This window comes from Ailuropoda melanoleuca, chromosome 14 (genome assembly GCF_002007445.2).
Source record: "Ailuropoda melanoleuca isolate Jingjing chromosome 14, ASM200744v2, whole genome shotgun sequence".
NCBI classification, from domain to species: Eukaryota; Metazoa; Chordata; class Mammalia; order Carnivora; family Ursidae; genus Ailuropoda; species Ailuropoda melanoleuca.
This window is the reverse complement of record NC_048231.1, coordinates 50,358,663-50,377,018: the sequence shown is the minus strand read 5'-3', so window position 1 is coordinate 50,377,018 and position 18,356 is coordinate 50,358,663. Positions and strand designations below refer to the sequence as shown.

The 18,356-nt window shown below is 44.3% G+C and overlaps 1 protein-coding gene across 12 annotated transcripts in view; it reads left to right on the top strand.

Annotated features, from left to right (window-relative positions):
* Nucleotides 1-6: 6 nt before the first annotated feature.
* MTCL1 (microtubule crosslinking factor 1) overlaps nt 7-18,356 on the top strand; it is a 121,314-nt gene continuing 102,964 nt past the window's right edge. For 9 of the 12 annotated variants that reach the window (XM_019797911.2, XM_019797914.2, XM_019797910.2 and 6 more), the window contains exons 1-3: nt 399-581; nt 9,965-10,189; nt 11,762-11,920. In XM_019797911.2, coding sequence (XP_019653470.2) covers nt 537-581; nt 9,965-10,189; nt 11,762-11,920 — 429 coding nt within the window. In that variant the 5' untranslated portion in view covers nt 399-536. Of the gene's footprint in view, nt 582-9,964; nt 10,190-11,761; nt 11,921-18,356 lie in introns of all 12 variants that reach the window. The other 3 variants (XM_019797903.2, XM_019797915.2, XM_019797913.2) reach the window with 2 other exon arrangements.

Here is an 18,356-nt window from a genome sequence, read left to right as displayed (position 1 = left end):
CCGCAAAGCCAAACGCGGCTCCGGGGCGCCCCCCGCCCGTGGCCACCGGACCCCCGGTCCCCGCCGCCCCGATCCCCCCCGTGATCCTCGCCGTGACCTCCTCGGCCGGCTCCCCTGCTCCCGGCTCGCGCATCAGCCACACCGACAGCAGCTCCGACCTCTCCGACTGCCCCTCCGAACCGCTGTCCGACGAGCAACGCCTGCTCCCAGCCGCCAGTAGCGACGCCGAGTCCGGCACGGGCTCCAGCGACCGGGAACCGCTGCGAGGAGCCCCCACGACAAGCCCCGCAGCTCGGGGGGCGCCGCCCAGCAGCCCCGAGCCCCCCGCGCTCCTCGCCGTGCCTCCCGCCGCCGGCGCCTGCCTCGGGGGTCGGAGCAGCCCGGGCGGGGTCCCCGCGGGGTCCCTGGGAACGGGTGTGGCAGAGGATGCCGGGGGGCGCGCGCCGCTCGAGCGAACGGCCCCCGGGATCCCCAAGGAGCCCGGTCCGGGCGAGCAAACCCGACTGGTACCGGCGGTGGCGGTGGAAGAGGAGCTGATGCGGGAGATCGAGGAGCTGCGCTCGGAGAACGACTATCTCAAGGTGAGCAGCCGGCTCTGCCGCAGGTGTCCCGGAGGCGACCCCAAATGGCCTGGGTGCGGGCGGGGACCCGTGAGCCCAGCCTTCCCGGTCCTGACAAGCATGTTCTCTTCTGCCCTTCACTTTCCCGCCCCTTCCCACACTGGGCTTTGGGAACTTAAGCTAAAACTTCTGGAAGGAACAGCAAAACCTGTGGGTCCGGGCGGGTTCTCACCCCACTTAGCTTTTCTTGTTTCTTGAAGTCTTCCTTCTTCCTGCTGATGCCTTTGCCTCTGTAGATATGCTGGGGGAGAGGTGGCCAGAATCACATTTTGGATACACAGCTGACCTTCTCCATGGCCAAAATGTGCCCATTCTCACCTGTGGGATGTGGCTGCCCCTAGCCAAAGAGCTCGTCCAGGCCCAGTGCAGGTGTGTGCAGGTTCCGTCCGGAGCCTGCTATGGGCCAGGCTGTGGCTGTGTCAGATGCTTTTCCGGCAGTTACACAAAGTGAGGCCCCCTCTGTTTCTCTGCAGGGGGGCTGTTTTCAGTGATAAACCTTAAGTTCAGGGGTCCCATGGGTGTGGCCCGGATTGAGGGGCATAGGGTTGGTGGGTTTGGCCCACCAGTCCTTTGTAGGTGTGGACAAGCCAATTTTCCATAAGAGGAGAGGCCACTTGATTCCCCCTGCACGCCGGCACTTTCGAGGGAATAGCAGCCTCGGCCACCCTGTCTCTGAGTATTTCTTGTGAGGTCCTGCTAGTGAAGTCCTCTTGGTCTTCTTAGCTTTGGGGCCCTCGATCTGACTTGCACTTTTTCTCCCAGGAGGAGGGCAGTTTGGCCCTGCAGAACCAGACTTAGTGTGTGTGTGTGTGTGTGTGGAGAGGGGGGCAAGATAATTGAAGTGACTTGAGAAAATAAGGGGGATTGAGTCGGGGGCAGCTGCTTTATTATAGTCTTCAAGTTAGTAAATAACTACAGCGGTATAAATCTTTTCATGTTTCTGTTAAGATTCTAAAGTATATATCTCCTCCCAAACTAGTGGATGGCCTTCCTTTATCTGGGTTATGTGATTTGTACTTTTTCTCAGCAGATGCTGAACCTATCCAAATGAGGCCCAGTTTTTGACCAGTGGGACCAAGGACATGGGCTTATTTAAGGTGGTAAAGTGTGCAGTTCAAACTGGCATCAGAATAGGTTCATTGCTGAGTGTTGTAACCCTAAACCTCTTATCAGGAGCTGCTCTCCCCAGCTGAGCGCAGTAGCTGTTTTGCCTGTAAAGAGGTAGCAGTGAGGCAGAGGAGAGGTGAGAACAGATTGGGAGTTTGGAGTAAGATGTTTCAAGCAGTACATTCGCTTGTGTCACCCGCTCTTATGTAATAGACAACAGAGTGATTTTCAAAGGTGCTGGAGAGAAAGGGCAGTGATGTTGTATGTGACTCCATCTTGAGGTCAGCGCCTTTGTAGATCTTCAACACATGGAAACTCCGTAAAGGCCAGAAAGATTATCTCGTTGGGTTATAGTGCCAGCTCTTGGCATGATCCCTGACCCACAGTGGCTCTGATTAAATGATGTTTATCCAAATCATGACCTGCTAAGCAACAGGAAATTGAGGGTTCCATAAAAGAAAAGATGTTTCCCATTGCATCTTTGATCTTAAAGTAGGCAGCTCAACAGTCATTTCAGAGTTCATTCCCAGGTAACTGTTTATTTGCTTTATCCTTTCACATTGGCCCATTCTCAGTGAATGAACTATATGTCTGACCCTGGCGTCTGATCTGATATATTTGATATTTTGGTGAGTCTTCACAACAACATAGGGTATAATTGTGGTCATTTGTATCATAACCCCAATTTCACAGACAAGGATGCTGAAAGCCCAGAAAACTTAAATGACTTCCCCAAGGCCATACAGCAAGTGGGGGGTGGGGTGGTGCAGCTTCTCTTAACCCCCCCCCCGCTCCAGACCTTTTGCTTTCTTCACTGCACCAGGCTGCATCCCTGTTCCCAGCAAGGCTGCCTTTCTCAGTGTATACTGCTTGCTTCAGTGTTGTTTTATTAGCTTGAAATGTTCCCAATGTTTAGCTTTCCTAGGGGGCCTTTTTTCATTTTAGGTGAAAGGGCTGTAATGAACACCTCTCCACTAGCCTGTGTACACATGGTCATATAAATCCCACTGACAATGTTTAATCTGTGGGAAATGTTCAGTTGCTGGATCGTGAGGAGAAAGTGCCGTGGCCAACCATTCTCTCTGCCTGAGAGCATCTCCCAGCCTGTCCTCTGACAGCAGGAGAGAGAAGTAGGTAGAGGAGCTCAGAAGGAAGCTAGGAAACCAAGGGTCTGCATACAGATATATGTGTGGGTTATGTGTTTGGTTATTTAGGAGCTTAAGTTACAATCATTCAGTTCGAGAGAAAACAGCAGTCCTGGTAGATTAAGGTCAGTGAGCGTGCCCACTGTTGCAAAATGGGGCTGTGATCACGCGTGGCCTTGAGGGGCAGAGGCGGGCAGCATGCCTTGGCACAGGGTGTGTAGAGCGTGCACACTATAAATCAAAACTTATCTTTTTATTGCTCTCTTTGCTCACTGGTACTTTTTCTCATGGTCGATAAAAGCGCATCCTTGACCTACTGCTGTCTTAGGGAATGTTGCACAGAGCTCGCGTGATGAGACAGAACATTCCTCTATTCGGATGTTACCTAACAAGAAGAGCCTGGGGTCAGGAATTTTACTTGGGTATATTCTAGAGGATTGTGACTGTGTTAAACATCACATTCTTTCCCAAGTCAGTTCTGTCACCATTACCGTGCAAGACGGTCACACTTCCTAAGCTAGAATGACCGAAGGGTAATCAAACAGATACATAAGGCCTGCAAAGCCATAGGGGGATATCTTACTGCTCCAGAAATTCTCATGGAATTCTCTTGATTTTTAGCCAGTCTGCTGTGTTTTTTAAAACAGATGTCAACAGAGATGTCGGTTGTGCTGCATGGGGCTGTCTGGGGGCAACCCTGACTGCTTTCTCTTCCTCTTCTACCTGCATCAAAGGGGACGAAGGTGGCTAGATGAAAAAAGCACAATTATTCAATTCAAGTGTCTGGCTCTTTGCGTGAAAACACAGCCAGAAAAGCAGTCTTGGGGCGCCTGGGTGGCACAGCAGTTAAGCGTCTGCCTTCGGCTCAGGGGGTGATCCCGGCGTTATGGGATCGAGCCCCACATCAGGCTCCTCCGCTATGAGCCTGCTTCTTCCTCTCCCACTCCCCCTGCTTGTGTTCCCTCTCTCGCTGGCTGTCTCTATCTCTGTCGAATAAATAAATAAAATCTTTAAAAAAAAAAAAAGCAGTCTTGTCCCTTTACCCCAATGAACTTATATATATTTGGAAGTCTTCAAACTTTAAGGGGAGCAGTTGAGTTCAGTTGTCCAAAGGCCTTTGGTTCGTTTTCATACCGACCCCAGGCACGTTTCTCAGTGACGAGCGCATCTATAAAATGCCGCTGGTGTGTTCGCTGCCTGCCTGCCTGCCTGCCACCACCGGGTTTTGCTCGAGTGCTCGGAGACAATCAGACCAGCCTTAGTGCTCATCATGAACATATTAATTATGTTCTCTGTTTCCATGGGCTTTTCAGGAGGATTTAATCACTTTGAGTTTATTGGCCTATTTTGAAAATGCCGTTCCGGTTCCTGGTGACGTGCTCACAATGCCCCCTCCGTTTGTGTCCAAATAGTGTTCTCCAAAGCCTCAGTGTCCTGCAGGATGGGTGTGGGTTGGTGTGGGGAGGGGCTGCTTTTTTTTTTTCCCTCTGCTTTCTCAGTGATTTCATAAGAATTATTTTTGTTTCAAACAAAAATCACTGCTAGCTACTAGGGCAGGCAACATCCGATCATTTGAGAGGAGTGATTTCCCAAGAGACATTATTGGTAGGGTCATTTGGGATCTTATAGGTTTCAGTGTATCACCACCCTGTTTCTCACCTGAGTAGTCTTTTGAGTTTCAGGCTCTGAAATGGTTCTGTTAAATTTGGCTGTGTGGATTCCAGGTAGTCAGTGTGGCCCGGAGCGGGGACACTGAGGCAAGAATAAACAATTTTGAGCAGCTGAAGTGTTGAACTCCTCCTCTCCTCTCCCTTTCTTTTGGAAGGGTTGAAGTGGACAGCAGCCCTATTCTCCCCTGACATTCCACATTCCACATCCATTCTTTATTCAGCCTGCGAAAGAGCGGCTGTAATAATCTTAGGTGGCAAGATAATGTAGACCAGGGCAAACAGAGCCCATCAGCTGCTGGGTGAACTGTCACTTGGTAAACAATGGTTAGCGGCCCCGGTGCCTTCTTAGCTCCAGCTGGGACTGTGCAGAGAACATTTTCATTGTCCAGAGGGAAATGAGGTGGATTATTTGTATATTACAGCAGACAATTGTTTCTGGCTGCAACTCCCAGAAGATGGAATTATTGCAACAGTAGCCAGATGACTGCTCCCCTGTCCAAATTGGGGTCTATTTAAAGAAGGGTTCTTAAAATATTAATGTAGAACTAGTTATTGATTTCGGGTTGCTTGAAGGAGATTAAGATTTGTATATAACCATCAGTCTGATCAAGAGTTTGTATCCCTTAAATTAAGATATTGCGGATTCCGTTTTTATTTTTTATTTGTGGATAAAACTGTTTTCGTGGAGGTTTGCATTGGAACACTTCATTTGAATCTTGGTTTACTCCAGTACACACATGGTACCTCATTATTTCTGTAATTTGATGTATATAATAAGGCTCGATCTGTTATCTGCTGGCAAAGGGGAGTGGTTGGGGAGCTTCACACGCCTTCAAGATTTCATTTTATGTATGAAATTTGAAAAATAGATTTAATTAAAGCTAAATTAGTTTTTCAATGAGATAATGACCTAACAGTGAAGTACGCAACAGACCTGAAATTCTATATAAAACTGTTGATTAAGGGCAAGTTTTTTCTTAGTTTCTGTGTATAAAAAAAGAGCAATTTTCTACTTTTACTTTGTCTACATTATATTTGCTAGGAACAGTATATGTTCTGCTTGGTTTGGTTTTCTTAAACATTTAAATGGCAGACATTTTTAAGGTTCTTTAATACAGCGTATTCTAAATTAGAGCATGCTGTCAGAAAATTAACATAGTGGTAGCTTCAAAATCACTATCCATCATGACCCTAATCTGAATAATCACAGTTTTTGCTTTTCAAATGTCTGCTTCCAGCTTACATGGTTTATAATTTGCTTTTCTTGTAACTTCACTGAACCTGAAAACTGCTTTTTTTCAAGGTTCTATGAAAAGAGTTGAAACACTGGCCTTAGTCCCATCTCTGCACTGGACTAGTGTTGAAAAGCCATTTAAATGTTTAGAATCTCAATTTCCTCATTTTTTTTTTAAGATTTTATTTATTTATGTGACAGAGAGACAGCCAGCGACAGAGGGAACACAGCAGGGGGAGTGGGAGAGGAAGAAGCACTCCCAGCAGAGGAACCCGATGTGGGACTCGATCCCGGAACGCCGGGATCACGCCCTGAGCCAAAGGCAGACACTTAAGGACTGCGCTACCCAGGCGCCCCTCAATTTCCTCATTTTTAAAATGGGGGTATCAATATCTTTGCTGCTTATTGCAGTGTCTTTCTGAGGGCAAGTTGAGATAATGGATATACTTACATATTGACAATTGTCAAGATCTAAAAATGTTAACTTGCTTTATTATGTCATGCCTGTGGTGGGCTTTTAAAAGCATGATTTAAGGCTTATTATTGTTTCATTTGTCCTGGTTGTTGCAAATAATTCATAGTATTTACTGGGAAGAGCACATGAGTTTGCAGTCTAGCTTCTATTTACTAGCTATGAGGCCTTGGACATGCTAACCAGCGTGGCTTTGCTCTCCTTGTCTATGAAATATGACAAGGTAATATGTTCCTGGCAGGGTGAGAATAGGGTTAGCAATGAAGGTGAAGTGCTAAATGAAATGTCTTCTGTTCTACAAATTTGGATAAAATATGAGTTATAAAAAAGCAATGATTCAAATACATGCAATTATGGTCTCTCCCTAATTTTCCTTTCAGTGCAACTAATGTTGGTGATTATTTATGCCAAAAAATATTAGCTGTTTATATCTGGCCTACTGAATGCTTTGGAGGTGTGGCTTCATCTAACTTTTACACACTTGTTTCTTTTAGCCTGCAGTGATTGTTAACGCATCTATAGAACATATCCAGCATTTGATATTTGGGTCCATGAGGGTCCTCCTGGTACAAAATCTTGAGAAACAGTTTTATACCTGAAAGTTATATCTTATGTTTTCTTATGACTGTCTCACACTTTCAAAACTTTTGTTTGAGTAACAGGTAATTCCAGGCATTAATGACTTTGGCTTTTATAGATAAGCTTTCTAGAAGGAAAAGCAATCACAGACAATTCCTTCCATGAACAGAATGGCCACAGTTAAACTGCGTATTTGTAATACATATACATGTCGTGATTGTTGCTTACATTGAACTGTGTATTAGTTACGCAGTGAAACATTTACCTTTTAACTGTACTCCGACACAAGTGTAGAGAATAGGCTCTTTCTGAAAGTCAGGTCCATCATATACATGGGTAGAACCTGAGGGAAACTTGACCTTGATTTGGAAGCTTCGGACTAATTACCTAATCTTTGCCAGAAGATTGACACCCACAAGGCTGTGTTAAAGCTTGCAGTCTGCAGTTGGTCTCCCCCAGTGTGGGGCGGGTCAGGGGCTTGGCTCCCACACAGCAGCATCACAGCCTCAGTGTAGGGATCGGGCATCGGTCGGCCAACTTATTCTTTACTGGTGTTGGCAAGGACCTTCCTGAAAGAGTTGTGTTCTCCTGTTCCCTGAAGAGCCCAGCCTGTCCATCCTGTTCATGTATGTTCAGCTGACTGGCTTCCACGCTTAGTCCGTGAACTCCCAGCCCCAGCGGATTTTCCTACTAGGAACAAGATGTATAGGAAGAGATTTCCACAAAGGAAAACAGAAAAGGAACAAAAAACTTGCTTATACTTCACAACACTTTTCAATGTTAAGATTTACCTTTTTCTTAAGACACACTAGAACATCTTATATTTTTAATGAGGTTGTGACTGCTGCTATAGAAATTTTGTAAGAATACTGAGAAGCTGAGAAAAAAACACTTCATTAATTGTATCAATTTACCACTGGGATGTAGTAAAGCTTTTCTTCTTTAACATCCATTCAGTCCATTCAGACAGGCTCCATGTGGGGTCATGGTTGGTTGAGTAGCCCTTTCTCTTAGTCAGGGTAGTGTGGACAGATTGGGGGGAAGCTACAGGCTGGGGTTTGGGGGAATGAGATGCTACATCTGTGCTCTTTCCAGTATCCACTGCTTATGGGTGAGCTTGCCTGGGCAACTGTCTTTACCCCGTTTGTGCCAATTTGTACTTTTCCATAAGAAGTCCCAATTTATTTGTTACACTTAAACTTTTCCAGGTTAAAATACTCTTCAGGAGATTCCCTTCTGGTCAGCTTCTTATCTACCTGAGGCTTTGATGTTTATTGGGAGGCTCTTGTTCTTTATTATAAGTAAATCCCTGCTTTTAAGAACAAATGCAGGATTAATGAGAGTGAAGAGAATCAGGAACAAACTGAATAGCAGGACAAGAGGTGATAGCTTAGGGTGTCCACGTCGTGGAGAGTTTTTTCCTTGACCCTCGATGTTAATTGAACAAAACAAATAGGAATGACTGAGTGTATCCTAGTCTGGAGGCATTTAAACCATCAATGATCGAACTAATCAAGAAAATTCCTAGAATGCTTTTCTTAATCTCTTACCTTCCAAATTACTCCTCATTAAAATCTTTTGTAATACGTCAATAGAATTTCTGTCTTGCATATTGCAGCTACATCTGTGGGTTTGGGAAGAATTTTTTGTAATTAGGTTATAAGACTGGAACAAAACAAAGGTGCATTTGTGTTCGATTTTGGTCGCCTTTACAATTTGGTCTTTGTCGGGACTGACTGATGTCCGTGTGTGTTCATCCCACAAATACTTACTGGGGGCCTGCTGTGTGGCTCACCCCACTCCGGGCGCTGTGAGTACAGAGGAGAGGCCACTCGGCAGGGGTGGGGGTGGGGGTCTGCCTTCGCAGAGCTTACATTTCAGTATGGGCGACAGACCAGAAGAGAAAGAAGCATGAATAAGTAGTAGCTGGTGATAAGAGGTGGGGAGAAAACAGAGCAAGGCAAGAAAGGTTAGAGACGGGGTTGGGGGGATGGGTGGTCAGGGAAGGCGCTGTGTGTGTCCTTCCAGATGATATGACAATGAGCTCGTAAAAGTTGGGGTGGAACATTTTAAGGAGAGGGTAGAACAGGTGGAAAAGCCTCCAGCAGTCCAGACCCTGTGAGACCGGCAGTGTGGCAGGGAAGAAAGGGGCAGCTCAGAGGCCCTAGGGAGGACTTTGAAGAATTTTCTCAGGGCGACAGGAAGCACCCTGGAAGGTCTGAGGGGTGTGGTCTGAGTTCCATAATAAAGGATAACTCTGGGTGGACAATTGGCTAAAGGGGAAGCAGGGAGCCCCGCATGACTCGCCTGTGTGTGCAGGGGCTCCCTGGGGACGGATGAAGGCAGGGACTAGCTGTGGTGTGCAGCCACTGGGGAGAGAGTGCCCTGCACCTATGTTGCTGTTGGGCCAACAGCACTGGTTTGGCTGTGGAATGGGAGGGAAGAAGGGGGGGGTGCAAGGGACAACTCCTGGGTTTTTCCTGTACCCATGGTGTCTTCATGTTAATGCCAGAGTAAAGTGGAGATGGGAAATGAAGGCCAAGTGAATGGAAAAAAAACAAACCCAATGTGGATTTGACATAATGCAAAAGTGATATCTTTGGAATCATGAGTCACATAGTCAGTGCTGAGACTTGTCTGGTGGAACCAAGTTTTAGGGACATTTGCAGGTGTGTTATAATTCCAGGGCAGTTCAGTTATGATCCCACTAAAGTTTATGTCCTTTGAAGGCGGGGCTCTGTGCAACTCCTCTTAGTATCGAGATTGTGCCCTGGAGATAAGGTTTAAGGCAGTGTTTGGCTTGAATATAAAGGGTCAGTTCTCTGCAGTTGATTTCATTTATGATTCTGTTTATGTGAGAAAATATTGGGAGTGGAATAAATGCTGACAGGCAGCAATGAATAATCCATCCTGCCTTTGAGTTTCTGGGCCCATGAGATTTGAACAGACATGTGATGATATTGTCTCGTGTGACCCTTTCCGGGGTCCCTGTGTCCTGTCCCACAGGTGCGGCTGTAAGGTGCGGGGTACACTCACAGGTAGTTAACGTTCAGCGTTGCCGAGCCGGGGTGGACGGGAGACACCACCCTTGTCCCGGTGGACGTGGCTTATAAATCTGCTCCATCTGGCTTGTGTAGGATGAATTGGATGAGCTCCGTGCTGAGATGGAAGAGATGAGAGACAGTTACTTAGAGGAAGATGTTTACCAGCTGCAGGAGCTTCGGCGAGAGCTGGACCGCGCTCATAAAAACTGTCGGATCCTGCAGTACCGCCTCAGGAAAGCCGAGCAGAAGAGCCTGAAGGTGGCTGAGACCGGGCAGGTGGACGGTGAGCTCATCCGGAGCCTGGAGCAGGATTTAAAGGTGAGTGAGCCGGGCCGATGGGGCGCTCCCTCCCAGAAGGGACTGCAGAGGGGGCAGGATCGCAGGTCTGAGGCTGGCAGCCCTTCGGACCCACTTACACCTAGTCCTGCCGTTCTGGTAGTAGTTGTCTCTCTCTCAACGGATTTCAGCATACATGTTCTTCATTCACCTGATGGTTTATAGGCTGTGTGTGGTCACATGGCTTTGACAGCCCAAGATTTAAGCCTGTTGTATGACCTGGAATCTTAAAACCTAAGGAAAAGGAAAAAAAAAACTGTAGTAAGGGATCTACAATTTTAAAAAAAGAGAGAGAATTGGGGCACCTGGGAGGCTCAGTCTGTTAAGCGTCTGCCTTCGGCTCAGGTCATGATCTCAGGGTCCTGGGATCGAGCCCCACATCAGGCTCCCTGCTCAGTGGGGAGTCTGCTTTTCCCTCTCCCTCTGTGCCTCCCCCAGCTTGTGCACGCTCTCTTGCTATCTCAAATAAATAAATATTTTTAAAAAACTATAAATAAAAATAAATTAAAAAAAACTATCTGCCACTTGGTCTGACAGTTGTGTAGAATTATACAGAAACGCCTTCCAAAGATTTGGAGTATTTTTTAAAAATCTATTAATTATCAGTTCAGTGATAGTCAAAGACAAATCATAGAGGCTGACTGTAATCATTTAATGTTTTTATTGTTACTTAAGTTTCTAGAATGCAGAAAACCTGAGATGACCATAAGCCAAGGATGGTGTTTTGATTTAACTGAAGGAGAAATAGGATCATAACTAATTGTCTGAGTCTAATTGTCTAAGGTATTTTAGAAAACCACTGGCAGAGGTGGGAATGTGGTGGACATTATAGCATTTGCTCTCTCCTTGGGTAGCCATGCCCCGATTATCAAATCATTTATCAAGAGGTGAATTATGCATAATGTCCTCCTTATTCTGGGAGTACTTATGAAATCTCATTTCGCCTTTCATTATGATAACAGGAAAAGAATCTTTGTAATTCTATCAAATCTATAAACCACTAACAAAATGTCATTCAGTGGGAGGTAAGGGTGATTTATATTTCTCTTGCAAAATCTCTTTCCTGTTTCCCTTTAAAAGGTAGAAATATTTAACTGCTTTTAACATTCAGATATTTTACCGCAGTAGACAATTTAAGACTTGACTACATTATTTTACAGGATTATTTTGGTTTTTTTAGCCGATAGTTTTAGTATTGCCTTAGGGAACAGAAATGTTTATTGATCCATTGTTATTGTTACTGTTATTTCTAATTTGTCATTAAAGCACGTGTGCGTGAGCAGAATTGGCCTCCTTGGTGATACTCTTTAACGAGGTAGGGCTACCACAGTAGCCTTTTAATCCAGATAAAGGTCGTATCTTTGCTCATAATGTGGATTTCATGTTTGAAACTGATACCCTTCTGTAAAGACAGGCTTGTTAATGTTTCCAGGGTCTTTGCTCTTTACTGTGATATCCTATCACTTAATGATTCCTCCTCTGACGTTGTTTGAATGTGCCCTCAGCACACAGAAAGCTTCATGTCCTGATGACTATCTCTGTTGGTCGGTACAGGTAGCCAAAGATGTATCTGTCAGATTGCACCATGAGCTTGACACCGTGGAGGAAAAGCGTGCTAAAGCTGAGGATGAAAATGAAAGCCTCCGACAGCAAGTGATTGAAGTGGAGATATCCAAACAAGCCCTCCAGAATGAGCTGGAGAGACTGAAAGAGGTAATCCCAAGATACATGGGGATTTCTTTCTTGGGTTGAATTGTTAGGGGCTTGGGACTCCAAGTGTCCCATTTGGTGAACTATGGTTTATTTGTATGGCCCAGAAACTAAGAATGGTTTTTATATTTTGCATAGCATTGTAAAACAACAACAACCACACAAAAATACACCTAAAAAAGCAAAGACTATGTGACAAAGACTGTATGTTGCTTGCAAAGCCTAAAATATTTGCTGTCTGACCCTCTACAGAAAAGGCTTGGTGAACCATGGTCCAAAGCTACTCTTTTTTATTATTTACATTCAGATGAGCTGGCCATTAATTCCTTTTATGGGTTCGAATGGAGAATGTTATTACTAGAATACAGAATTAAGCAGTAGCTTTTTCTCGAGTCTCCTCTTCCAGTGAGCTGGAAAATGTGTTACGGTGTTTATTGAAGCTGTGTAAACAAATAATCTGTGTATGCCACCTATACCTATTATTCAGGCAATGTGGCTTAAATACAGGGTTTTCCTGTTTATGTTAGGGAGTGAATGTATTCTAGCACAGTGGTCCAGAAAATGAAAAAATACATATGTATTTTATATTTATAATGTATAATATATATAAAATATAAAAATATATTATATATTTATAAAATATATAAAATATAAAAAATACATTATATTTTATAAATATATAAAATATAAAATATATATTATATATTTATAAAATATATATGCATTTCCCTTTGCAACAGTAATGCAAATGCTGTTTTATTGTTGACTTCCATTGTAAGATTAAAGCTGTATATTTTCTTGGAAAATATCCTGCATATTGATGGAGTTAAAAACTACTGGTTAAGCCTTTACGGTGATGGCTAAAGCCAGCATTATTCCCTGCTAACAGCCTCACTTAGCATATTTTCCCTTTGGACAAGTTTCCCGATTCACCCAGTTACTCCTCATCCATTCAGCTGTCCACCTGCCCACGCTTCATTCAGGCTCCGTACTGTGCCCTGGGCATGCAGGTGTGAATATGGCAGCACAGGCTCTGCTCCCAAGACGTCTACAGCTCAATTTGACACTTAGTTAGCAAAACAGATAAATCACAGCAAAGGAGCTGGTGTTGCCACCTCTCTGCTTCTACCCCTGCCCCTTCACAGCCACTCAGGTGCCCTGCTGTTCCTCGAGGTTGGGGGCCCCCCTGACATTCTTTTTCCAGAGATCCATACCCCTGGGGCTCAATCCCTCGCCTTCAGGTCTCTGCTGACATCTCACATCAGTCACCTGGCCCCCCACACTTACACATTCAAGTTGTCCCTGCCTCCACCCTGGCCATCCCTACCCACCTTCCCATCTGACACACTATGGATTTTGGTGATTTACTTGTATACTGTCAGCACTTGTCTGAAAGTGCCATGGGTTTTATTTCTTTGTCGCCTTCACTAATGTGCCTCCAGGACTTGAGCTCTGTGGGAAGAGGGCGTGTCTGTGTAGTTCACTGTGGGGTCCCTGTGCCTAGAACAGTGCCTGGCACTTGGACGTTGTCGGGGACGCACAGGGCGAGGGAGTGAATGAAGGGTGAGAATGTGGAGCTGTGGTCACAGCTCACCTGGCGACTCGGTGAGCTTCCCAGAGGAGGAGGTAGAGTCTGAGAACGTTCTTTCATCATAGGTAACCCTTGCTCCTTAACTTACACGTGTACTTCCCCCGGGGACTGGGGGGATTTCTCCTCTCCTTGTGGGTCTCTTACCTCTGCACTCAGAGTTGCTAGTCACTTCCTTCTTTCTCCTTTGATCTAAGTTTGCTAGGTTTGCCACATGGTTTCTTTTCTCAGAGTTTCCAGTTTGAGCCTCACCTTGAGGGTACCGAAAACATCTTAGGAGTATGTTTTATAAATTTTATATGCGTGTGTATGCTTCCATATAAATATTTAAATTACATATAAACATAAGTAAGTAAATAAATATATTTAAAGCAAGCAGTTTCTCTTGCCCCCTCGGAACTGGATTTGTGTAGGACTTGGCTTCAGGTCAGAAATAGCTCCTCAGGGAGAGAAATGATTACTGGCGTTCAGTGCCAGGCAGGGGTGAGGCAAGGATCTTCAGAGAGCTGTGATGTTGGCCCAGGCTAGACATACACAGAGGAGGTGGCAGGGGCAGCCTCTCCCTGCCTTCATGGGTTAAGATCACTCACAGGGATTACTCAGTGGGGATATAATCGGTATTTTACCTGCCGAGTTGCAGTCAGACTGGTGAGCCTGCATATTTTCACCAAACTTCACGATTCTAAACAAATTGTAAAACTGACAGGCGTCTGTGGAAGGCAGATGCTCTGGACTGTGCTGGAAGCAGGGAATGACGGAACCAGGCGATCCAAGGTTTGGAGGTGGTAGAGGAGGTGCTTACTGGAAAGTGCCAGCGCTGGGCTCCGTGAATGGATTCTGTTCACCGAAGCCAGAACAGAACCCACCGTGAGCTTTGCTCTGGGGTGAGGACAATATCTTCTCTGTCTTGAGTCTTCCTCGTTATGGTTCACGTCCGAAGTTTTGTAATCGTATGAGTCACATTCCGGAAAAGGCAAGGAGAGTTTGTGCGTCGCATGTGTCTCTGAATGACAGAAGTAGTTGCAGACGACCGTGTCCCCCTCATCCTCGGAGGACAGTAAGACAGTGCGTCTCTGTGCCTCTCCAGCTCTGTAGCTGCTGCGGGGGTTCTCTTCAGAGCTGCAGGCTGTCTGTGCGGCGGCCTGGCCTGGATGGATTTCCCCTAGAACCTCAAACTCGGAGTGTCCAGAGACAGACCTGTCGCCCTCGGGCCCACCTGAATCTTCTCAGTCTTTCCCATCTGTGTTCTCGGTGCTACGGTCCTGCTAGTCCCTCAGGCTCGAGCAATGCAGTTACCCTGACCTTTCTTTTTATTTTTTTTTAAGATTGTACTTATTTATTTGTCAGAGAGAGAGAGGCAGAGAGAGGGAGAACATGAACAGGCGTAGGGACAGGCGGAGGGAGCAGCAGGAGCCTGACTCAGGACTCGATCCCAGGATCCTGGGATCATGACCTGAGCCGAAGACAGATGCTTAACCAACTGAGCCACCCAGGCATCCCTACCCTGACCTTTGTTACTGCTCACACTGAGATTGCCTTCAGATGCTGCTCTTCTGCTTTTGCAGTCTAGGAATTTTCTTTTCTTTCTTTTTTTTTTTCTTAAGATTATTTATTTATTTATTTGAAAGAGAGAGAGCATGAGCGGGGGAGAGGGGCACAGGGAGAAACAGCCTCCTCACCAAGTATGGAGACCAAATGTGGGGCTGGATCCTAGGATCCTGGAATCATGATCTGAACTGAAAGCAGGTGCTTAACAGCTGAGATTCCTAGGTGCCCCTGAAAACATGATTTTTAAAAAAAATTTTTAAAATTTAAATTCAATTAATTAACATATAATGTATTATTGGTTTCAGAGGTACGGGCATGTGATTCCTTAGTCTTACGTAATACCCATTGCTCATTACATCACGTGCCCTCCTTAATATCCATCACCCAGTTACCCCGTCCCCCTGGCTCCCAGCAGCCCTTAGTTTGTTTCCTGTGATTAAGAGTCTCTTATGGTTTGTCTCTCTCTCTGATTTTGTCTTGTTTCATTTTTCCTCTCTTCCCCTGTGATCCTCTGCTTTGTTTCTTAAATTCCACATATGAGTGAGATCATATGATAATTGTCTTTCTCTGATTGACTTATTTTGCTCAGCATAATACCCTCTGGTTCCATCCATGTCATTGTAAATGGCAAGATTTCATTTTTCTCTCTTACCGATACATGCTGTACCATGGGCGGACCATGAAAATAGACCAAGGAAAAGAAGCTGGACATATTGCGCAATTCCATTTATCGGAAGTATTCAGAATAGGTAAATCCATAGACAGAAAGCAGATCAGTGGTTTCCAGGGGCTGGGGAGAAGGGAGAGGACTGCTTAATGGGTATGGGGTCTGCTTCTGGGGTGATGAAAAGGTTTTAAACCAGATAGAGATGATGGCTACACAACTGTGAATGTACCAAATGCCACGGAGTTGCACACTTCAAGATGGTCAGTTTTAACCTCAAATAAAAATGTTTAGATTCTCTATTCTACCCATATTTTGACCAGTCTTCTCCAAGTGAATATTTGAGGGCCGACTCTATGCAGTCAGCACATTAAAGGCAGACACTACTTCCAGTCTCTCCGTTTTCTGTTTTATCTTTGACACTCCCCCGAATCTGACAATGGGACTCTCTGCTTAAACACATGAACTTGCCCTGGCTCCCTATTGTCTAACTCTTTAGCGTGACATAGAGGACCCTTCCTGCCGGGGACCATCCCTGTCTCCCAGCTGGGTTTCCTATCCCACTGCTGCAAACCCTGGAGTGAAATAAAAGGCAGCAGAGCAAGATGAGAAGAATCTGTGTTCTCTGGTCCCCTTTAAATTAACAGAGTGGGTCTTAGAAAAGTCACCGTCTCCATTGATGGATAAGATGATTCGAGAGGGTTGGCAATATGGAACTGTCTGGAATTGACCCTTCTGGCTAGCCAGCCTGCCTCCTTGTGCCTATTCTCATCATGGTCGTTGCACCCATCACCCATACACCCCGCCACTTGTGCAAGCTCAAAACATTTTTCCCTTTTTGGGGGTATATTTCTTCTAGTGAGTACTCTGAAGAAATATCTCGATAGGTTGAAAATGGTTCATCTTGGTTTAGTTTCAACTTCTTAAAGATTGCTTCCACTGAGCAGTATTTCATTCTACCAAAATTTTTGAGTTCTTATACATGTGAGACACAATAATAACTAGCCAAGTTAGTTGGCACTTGCAAGGGACAGAGACATGTTCTAGATCATTCCAGGGAACTGGGCTTTTTTTTTTTTTCTTATTGAGGTATAATTGACATATAACATTGTATTAGTTTCAAGTGTAATGGTTCAATATTTGTATATATTGCAAAATGATCACCACAATAACTAGGTAACATTCCTTGTTAAACACATGGGTACAAAAAATTTTTTTCTTGGGGCGCCTGGGTAGCACAGCGGTTAAGCGTCTGCCTTCGGCTCAGGGCTTGATCCCAGCGTTATGGGATCGGGCCCCACATCAGGCTCCTCTGCTATGAGCCTGCTTCTTCCTCTCTCACTCCCCCTGCTTGTGTTCCCTCTCTCGCTGGCTGTCTCTATCTCTGTCGAATACATAAAAATAAAATCTTTAAAAAAAAAAATTTTTTTTTCTTGTGATGAGAACTTCTAAGATTTACTCTCTTAGCGACTTTCAAATATGCAATACAGTATTGTTAACTATGGTCATTATGCTGAACATTATATCGTATGACTTATTTATTTTATTATAACTGGAAATTTGTATCTTTTGACTGCCCTTACCCCTTTTACCCGTCCATCCTAGGATTGTTGAATGAAGCCACAGGGAACCAATTAGTAGCTACATAGCTCTTGTGGGCCATCTTTCAGCACCATTCAGGATATGATATTGATTCTCTGGGTTTGGCTGAGACCTCTGTGGCTAGTAAATGGTTCAGATTTTGTAAATATTTCTTGAGTGCTTGAGAGGAAAGTGTATGCTCCAATTTTGGGGTGAGGACTTTAAATCCATTAGATTGAAGACTTTCAAACTTTAACTCACAGCAAGCAGTATGTTTTGTGTCATCATTCAAAATACAAACAAAGGTTTCACAGAATAATGCCTATCTTTGCCATATGGGACACACTTTTAAATGGTGATTATATGTTTGATTTACCATCCATTAGTGGATTGCTGCAATTTGGAAAAAGTTTTTTTAGAACATTTGTTAATTGTGTTGTTCAAATTTTTTTATATCCTTCATAGTTTTGTCTGGTAGATATATCTGTTTAGGATAGAGGTATGTTAAAATCACTTGTTTTAATTTTGTATTTATATTTTCTCATAATCTATCAACTTTTGCTTGTATATTTTGAATATAAATGCATACAGATTTAGAACTGTTTTTCTTAAAACTGTTTTTTGATGATGGATTTTTCCCTTTATCATTTGATAATGACCTCTTTATTCTTACATATTCTTTTTTTTTTTTTTAATTTTCCTGGCATAATTTTTTGTGCTTCCATTAGTTTCCATCTTTCTATGTCATTACGTTTTAGGTGTATTTCTTGTGAATGGTCTACAGCTGTCTTTTTAAAAATGGAGTATGATAATATCCTTTTTTAAAAAACTTGTGAATTTAATCCATTTACATTTATTATGGTTATGAGGCGTTTGAATTTATTTCTGTCATTGTATTTTATGTTCGTAAGTTCCATGCCTTTTCTTCATTTCTTTTTTCTATTTTTTTATGTTGCTTTCTCTTTGATTGATTGAGTTTTCAATTCTGATGTTCTTTTGCTTGATTAGGAGTTTGTATTACTGTTTTAATAATTACTCTTATATATTTAAAATGTGTG